This window comes from Alligator sinensis, unplaced genomic scaffold, assembly GCF_000455745.1.
Source record: "Alligator sinensis unplaced genomic scaffold, ASM45574v1 scaffold122_1, whole genome shotgun sequence".
NCBI lineage: Eukaryota > Metazoa > Chordata > Crocodylia > Alligatoridae > Alligator > Alligator sinensis.
The window spans coordinates 417,489-425,780 of record NW_005842685.1 but is presented as its reverse complement, the minus strand read 5'-3'; the positions used below and the strand labels follow the sequence as shown (position 1 = coordinate 425,780).

The 8,292-nt window shown below is 35.9% G+C and overlaps 1 protein-coding gene across 1 annotated transcript in view; it reads left to right on the top strand.

Moving 5' to 3' along the window:
- TMEM167A (transmembrane protein 167A) overlaps positions 1–7,573 on the top strand; it is a 44,579-nt gene extending 37,006 nt beyond the window's left edge. The window contains exons 3-4 of the mRNA XM_006033973.2: positions 1,500–1,534; positions 5,421–7,573. Coding sequence (XP_006034035.1) covers positions 1,500–1,534; positions 5,421–5,491 — 106 coding nt within the window. The 3' untranslated portion in view covers positions 5,492–7,573. The remainder of the gene's footprint in view (positions 1–1,499; positions 1,535–5,420) is intronic.
- The last annotated feature ends 719 nt before the right edge of the window (positions 7,574–8,292 follow it).

Here is an 8,292-nt window from a genome sequence, read left to right as displayed (position 1 = left end):
GAGGTGATGGCCCAGTCATTACAGGCCATTCAGTAGAGGCCTGCTACCATTGTATTTCAATCATTCCCAATCAAACTCATTCATCGGGGAACCAATTTACATGGGAGGGGTATGTGACTCGTACAGTTGCAACATGGGATGCCCAGGCAGAGGACAGAAGATGGAGACTTGACATATAAAATGGAAACTTGACATGACTTTGGTTCACTTACAAACACAGGCCTAACCCATACAATATCCATATGAAACAATAAAAATCAGTATGAAAATGATAATAATACAATATACAACAGTAAAAATCAATACAAACCTAATAATAATACAATATAAAATGGTGGATATCCAAAACCAAAAACTTGCTACCAAAATAAAAATGTTTAAAGCTTATCCTATGTCTTAGCTTACTTATACTTATCTATAGGGAAAACAGGGAGAGAAAAAGTCAGAAATGATTGGGGAAGGGGAGGGAATGCATTTTAAAATAAATTAAAAACAAAAACTGGAGGTTTTGCTACACAGCCACTCCAGCTGCCAGCCCACTCCGTCCACCATGCTGTGGCAGGACTGTCCCATCACTGATACTGGAGGAGGAAGGAGGCTTGCATCTCAGGCTGTCCTGTAGCTCAGGGCTTCCTGATGAACACAGCCAGTAGCCCACCATGTCCTCTGGGGCAGCTGAGGAGGGAGCGGGGTGGGAAAAAACACCCACCCTGTGCCCGGTGGAGTGGGGAAGCTGGCAGTGGGGGCTTTACTCCCCTGCCCCAACTGGGAGCTGGCTTGATTCCCTGCTAGAGGAGGGGGTGAGGCAGGGAATCCCCCTCATTCCTGGCTGATAGTCCTTGCTGGCAGCTGGGGGTGGGGCCAGCCCTGCTCCATTGGAGCAGAGAGCACAGCCCTGGGTTGGAAAGTTTTCTGGGATGCTGGGGAACTCTATTTAACTTAAACCAGGAAAGGGTCTGGGACAGAAGTTCCATAAAATGGTTTGACCCAAATCAGTTAAGTCTGATACTACATTCAACCAGGTTTATCTTAAACCAGTTTCAGCCATTTTGAAGCTGGTTTATGTGCACTGAACTTCTGTTCTGTTACAGGTTTAAAACAGTTCCTGATCACTTAAGCTGGTTTATGTGTGATTTCTGTTCCTAGCCCATATGTCGGAAGGGTGGAGGTTAATAAACATTCAACATTAATTTTTAAATAGCTATGTAAGAGATCAGACAAGTACTTCAGGTGGGCAAGTATAAGGAAGTTTCCCCTAACATTGTCAGAGCAGTACTTCTTATCTGGTACCATCTGGGGCAGAGACTGCCTTTTGTGCTGATGTTCTGTAAAGGCAAGAATAAGATGATCAAATAATACATTTTGGTCTTGGGTTTTCAGAAATGAAAAAACTGATTGTGGAGAAAGTCTGCATCATTTAAAATTAAATTTGAGTGATTTATTATTTTAAACTATCATATTAAATCTAAAACTCTTAACAACTCTGTGTATCCCTACAGACCCTTGGGAATATTCTGGAAATGCGCCAGGATTGGTAAGTGTGCTTTTCTGTGTAGTCCTGATGACTAGCTCATTTTCTTTACATAATATACAGTATTCATTGCAGTAATTATACATGTTTGCATGTAGGCATGAAAAATAAATGCTACAACTTAAAAATGGAATATAATTTGAGATCCCATTGAGTTTTGCAGAACTGTTTTTTGCAATGGTCTCAGGTTCTTAAAGTGCTCAGTAGACATTTTACTGAGTGCTTATTTATATTTATGTTGTTACATTTACAAAATCCACTATACTTTTATTCATTTATTCCACAATACATCCAGTACATATTTCCCTTTTGATTTATAATAAATATGCACAAAATGTATTTTGTTGCAAGTTATTGCCCCATTCAAAGTTCTAAGTGTAAATATCTGGCTGTCAGCAGTAATTTCAGTGATGTGTGGTGGAAAATTTTCTAGTGCTTTATTTTTCCATGGGAAATTTTCTATTTCTAAAAATTCATCGTTTCATAAAATTCATTAGTAACAGTGAATGGTTGCCAATACAATATTAGGCAAGGTTGGCAGTTTCAAGAAGATGCAGTGTGATAAGTTGCCCTTGCCCATAGACTCATTGGTAAAACCATCCTTTAGCAACAGAGAATGTGGTTCAAGTAGCTCTGAATCAGATTTGCCTCAATCTGGTTCTGAAATGGAACTAACCAGTAGAAGCAAGTGATTATACAGATAGTGACAGTGAAACTGGAGGTGCTGCAATAACCTCAGTGGAAGGGAGTTAAACTCTGAAGTAGATGAGTGGACAACCATGGCATATCATGCACAGTTCTTTGGGTGTACTAAAATGAGTGTCAGCAGTTTTCAGTGCCTTTTGTGTGTTGGGTTTTTTTTTAAATTTAAACAAACAGTGTAAGGGAAGTACATGCTATTGTGTATTGTCTTTACATTTTTACAAGTATTCCAATAAAAATAATTGCTTTTCACATAAAGCTTTGAATTTGTTTGAATATAACATTCACACCACATTAAGTGTGCTGTATTTAATTTTTTTCCTAATCAAGTATTTCAGTTCAAATACTTGTGGCTATTGGGACATAAAATTAATATGGGGGTACTTTTTTAGCTTTGTTTACTAAAGATAAGTTAAATAAACACGCTAAATCAGATCACGCTCTATTTAGGGCATTGGGAAATTTTCCAGCAAATTTTCCAATTAATAATTTTCCCGAAAACCCACATCTCTGAGTAACTTTTCGTAATAATAAAAGGACCCAGAATTATTCGTGCTCTAAAGTTCTTTTCAGGAATAGCTCAAAGAGAGGAGAAACTGAGAAGGGAGATTAAATGACTGTTGAAAAGTCATTGGTACCAAGTGGCAAATATAAAAAGGTTGGCCAACTTAAGGAGACATTCTTCTCTTAACTGAAGTCACAAGTATTTTAGTCTGTGATGCCAGTTGTGGTCACTTGTTTCATTTTTTTTTTTAATTGAAGTGTGTGACTACTTAGTGGCAGTTCTGAGTGTGATCAATAAAGAAGATTCAGATGAACTTTTGTGGATAAATTTTTAAAAGAACAATTAAACAGATTTTAGGTTGTGCTGTATGTGTACAACTAAATATGGTTCTTGTGTCTGTAGTTCCCAGTGTTTGCCATCACAGACATAAAGGAAAACAAACTCATCCCTTCGCGCGCTCTCTAGTCCTTTTGGAAGCATTCTTGCTGTTAACAAAAGTACTAGCGTTATTCATGCCAAAAAAGTGCTCCTTTGTGACACTGACATGAAATTCAATGGAAGCAACTGCAAATTGTTATACCTGTAATGAAAATAGAATAGAAAATAGTTTGAATTAAAATCTTCACCCCTTAAAATATTTTTTAAAATAATTTAGCAAGGTGTCATCAGCAAAAAAGTTTAGAATTTTTCAGTTACATTAGAAAATATAACTTCACATAAATATAGTTTTCTCAGGATTACAAGTATGTCTGTCTACCAACCTCTGTTTCTTTTAGCTTGGTAAAAAGGCAGAGTTAAACCAGCCTAAAATATATCTTTCCTATTTAGATTTTACAATATTTGTTTGCTGTACACTGCTATAAATAAACATAAGTTTTATGTTCATGTTAACTTGTAAAAAATGACTCAGTTTTGCTAGATGGAGTAATATGGGTTAGTTGATGTTGTTAAAAGGCGTCATTCAACTTGAGCTTCTATTGCATGTCTGCACCCACAAGAGGAACATCTGGTTTTTGATCTCACATTAGACTTCATCTTTTGTTTGCCTGTGAAAGACACATTTTATTCACTTTTCAGCATTTATGTTATGTGATTCACTGACTTCCTTCCCTTGAACTATGGTTCCTCTTGGTATCCCTACTGTGTGCTCCTTATGGGACAGCATGCTATCTCCTTAGCCATTTTCCTATACTGAAGATATTTGTGTTTTCTGTTAAATAAAAACTCAGAAGATGTGAACAAAAGTGTGGGCTTGTTTAAAAAGGAATGCCTGCTAGCTTGGAGCTTAACTTGCACAGTGTGGTTTTTAAGCAACCTTTTCACTCCACATATGCATAAGCTTTTAATAACAGGCAAGTGGTTACATATTTACAGAATTGTGCAAAAAGATGTTTAATCCTGCCACATGGTGATCTCTCTTTCAAGAAAATTAAGAGCAGACAAGTAAGACCCATATGAAAATTGTAATACTTTAAACTGTAGGAGGTAGACTTCCTCAAAAATTAATTTTAACCACATGTGGAAGTACAGACATTAATTCACTTGGTTATTTGAAGTTTAATTAAATGTATACCAGATGATGACAGTACCTTGTAATGTCATTGTGGTAAGCATCCTTACTTATGGGAGGTGTTACTACAAGTATTTTATTTGTTTCATTTACTATGGAAAGATTCTATTATTTGAAATTGAAAGGATTTCTTGTTAAAGGGAATGTTTGTATGCACGTTCAACTTTAATAGAGTACCAATTCAAGAACTCCGGCGGTTTTTTCTTCCCATTTTGCAAACAATTCTCTGGCAATTACATCTTGAAAACAGTGTTTTATAATTGGGAGATGGACTTTTCAAGGAGTTCTTCAACAGTAAAGAGAAAGCAAGCAGCCCCAAGTCTGTTTTTTCACACCTAAATGATTAAATGCAAGAAACAACATCTTCAAAGATCCCTAAGGCTTTTGTCAGTGTTAGTCTGACAATAGTCTTCAGTGTAGGAAGCTCTTTTCTTGAGATGGAAGGAAAAGAAGTTGGTGGGGTAACAAAACGTGGAGCTGGGGAAGGCAGAAACTGAATACAATCACTGGTTGTTTGGATTGGAGAATAAGCTTAACAACCATATAAACCTAGGGGGCATAGTTAAAGAGTTAGGAACACCATTAACAACTTTAAGATCCATCCCTCTTTAATGCCTGCTTTGGTTGATGAGAGTCATAATGGTGTGTTTTAATTCTTGAACAGGTGGGCAAGAAAGTTTCCTTGAGCTCATTAAAATCACAAAGAAACATAATAATTGACAACATGAAACTGGGTGCTTAGCAGCGATTGTTAGCTTGCTTTTTGCTTGCAGTAGCACAAATAGTTAAACATATAAAGCTTTTGAAAGAGAAGTTAGGAGTGTGTCTGCATTTTTAGTCCTGTTTTATTGATTTGCATGAAAAAGCCTGGGCCATATTCTGGCTCTGTAACACCAATCTAGCATTAAAAAAGACCTAGAATCTGGGCATATCAAAGCAGCTGTGAAATTGTACATGAATCTGTTCCAACTGGACAATAGTAGCTATCCTTTCAAGGACTTCAACTCAGTATAATAATAATCACTACATTATATTAACCTAGAATCAGTTTCATGTCTATTTGGTCATGCAATGAGAACTGTTTAGTAATTCATTTTAATTCTTCCCTCTAGGTGAACGGAAGAGTCCTTATGTAGCTGTGTGCTGTATAGTGATGGCCTTCAGCATTCTGTTTGCACAGTAGCAATTGAAGGATGTTGGATACCCCTTGCTACTGAACTGCAATGGATTAAAGGACTTGGGTCAGCAAAAGGGATGAAAAGAATGCTCTAGCTCCTCCCCTGGGTTGCATGTACTAGATGGGACACACTTGGCAAGCATTTATCTTTTCTTCTGTTAATGGACCATGGTGTGCGGTATAGGTTATCAAAAGACAGTTGTTCAGTTCCACAATGTGACATGTTTGTTAATGCCGGTTTAATACAACTGTCACTGCTGAAACAAATTCTGCAAAAGTCATCAATATGTATTGTATCCTGGGTTTCCAGTGGTGTATTTTTAAGCCATCCAATTGGGGAAAAAGTGACTAAATTCACTAATTTAATAGCTCTTTTCCTACATGATTTAAAAAAGAAAAGGCAAGTTTTGTACTGTTCTTTATTGGGGAATAAAAAAACAAACCCATGACTGAAAAAAAAAATGTGTTCACAAAAATGCTTTCAGGTCCCTCCCTGTAAATTCTTCTAATGAATTCCTGTCTGTGTCATGGCCAACATGTTTATGTACACTAACCATAAGACCTCCTAGTTTAAATTAAATCTGCAGTTTTTAATTCCATTTTCCACACTTGCAACAGTACATGTTAATCTATGCGAGTCTTAATATTTAAAAAAATATTCATAAAGTTAGGGGCCATACTTGTAAATCATGTAATTTCATATCTAACTGCCTGATTGGAATGTCTATGTGTAGTTTGTGAGCTCAGACTAGTGTGTATATAAATCATATGTGTGCATTTTTAGAAGACATTTTGACCTAAAATGTTGGCTGTATCATTGGGGCCAACTCTCATAGCATTACATGGGGGTGTGTTAGCTGTTTATTACAAACATTTTCTAAACTGCAGATTTTAAATCATTCATTTAAGCAGCCATGAAAGTGCCAGTGTTCTGAAGGTTAAGAAAAACTATTGTAACTAGATGTAACTGCTGTGTATCAGCATTTGCACCTTGGGTTTATCCTATTGTTCCACAAGTTATAAATTATACTAATATAGTGACTTATTCTGATAAAATACTTGGAAGGTCTGTCTGTACCTGAAGGTTATACAGTTTGAAGAATTTTATCCATATTAAATAGTGTCTGTCACTTTGAAAAGCTAAGCTCTGTAAGTGACATAAGCAAGCTGGTAATAAAACAACTAGAAGATGTACAAAAGTAACTACCTTCTTGTTTAGAAAATCTTCTGGTTGCTATAGTTTCCGAGATGCATTGATGGTAGGTGCCCTGCATCATAGAAAGCAAGCAATTATTTAACTGTTAGGCAGGTTCATACATAGATCCAAGTCGATTCTCTTATATAGTTCTAAATACTCAAATCCCATTTTTTGCCTCCAGAATGCATATATAAATGAAACTTCAACAGACAATGGGACAAATTTTTGGCTGCCTTTCATTGCTAATTTATGCTAATTTATTGGCCCTATATACAACCCCAAATCAGAGGAGTACAGAGATGTGCTGCTTCATGTCACTTTCACTGGTGCACACACACAACCTGACCTACGTTGTGTGTATTTTTGCTGGCCTTCAAGGTTTAGTCCTGTTTTTAAATTTTGAGTTTTGCAACAAGAAGCAGTTACTAAACTTGTAACCATATAGTTTTGATTTTAAAATTCTTGCAACTGTAATCTTACTCCTGGCACTTTCAAATAGCCCAAAGTTTGGCTCAAACGTGCATCATATACAATCAAATAATTTAAGGAATTATTTGACATAGCTGTTGTTTCTTGTCAAGAGATTTGGTTTGTAGTATTTATATTTTTTTTCCAAAATGCTTTAAATAAAACAATAATATCCACAAACAACTCCAGTTCAGCTATATGACAACTCATTTAAATATATTACCAGTATTTCAAGGTAACAGTATGGTGAAATAAAACAAAGCATTGTTTTTTTTTTCTTTACTTTTGAGAATCCAGAAGCAACATAGCAAGCTAATCATTTTAAAGAGTTAACCTGAAAAATCATTTATTTTCCTTTTCAGTATGGTTAAATTTACTCTCTAGTGCATTCTTATAGAAATAAAACAACTTTCTGAACTTTACATGTGTTGCTTAGTTTTTAAATATTATTAGATAATTAACTGATTTAAGATGTACTACAGTACAAAATATCATTTTTACCAACTACACATACATCCATGTGGACCCAGTCTACAGGTACATTCTAGAAAGCTTTACATTGTTCCCACAGCGCTCTATAGAAAGTACCACTAAAATCAGTAGCTATTTCAGGGGCATTTCTGGTATCAAAACTGCAAATTTTCTGAGCAATTATGTTTGATCAGAAAACCAGAAGAAAGGAGAGAGTTCTCAGCCCGCTGCTTGTAATGTAGAGATTCAGCGGCATCCACATAGAAGAATATTTTTAAAAACAATTAGACAGAGCTAGCAGTGCCATATATTGTTAAGACTGTCCCATGCTTTCCATTGTATAAACCTCTTCGGTTACTTTTCACTGTGGCAAATTTTAAATGTTTGGCCTGAAATTTTCTGTGTAAGGTCTCAGACTGATTGTTTTTGTTTTGTTTTGCCTTTGTTTTGTTTTTGTTTTGTTTTGTTTTGTTTGGGGGGGGAGGGGTCTGGGTTCTTTTGTTTCAGCTAAAGTGATTTAGCTGTTTCAAGGAGCAATGCGAGAGAAGTGTCATATTTTACTGTATTAAAAATTCATTGAACAACAGCATATTCTTTTTAAATATGCTCTAGTTAACCCTCCATGAAGGACAAAGACGTCAGAATTTGGTTGAGATGCAGTTAATCATAG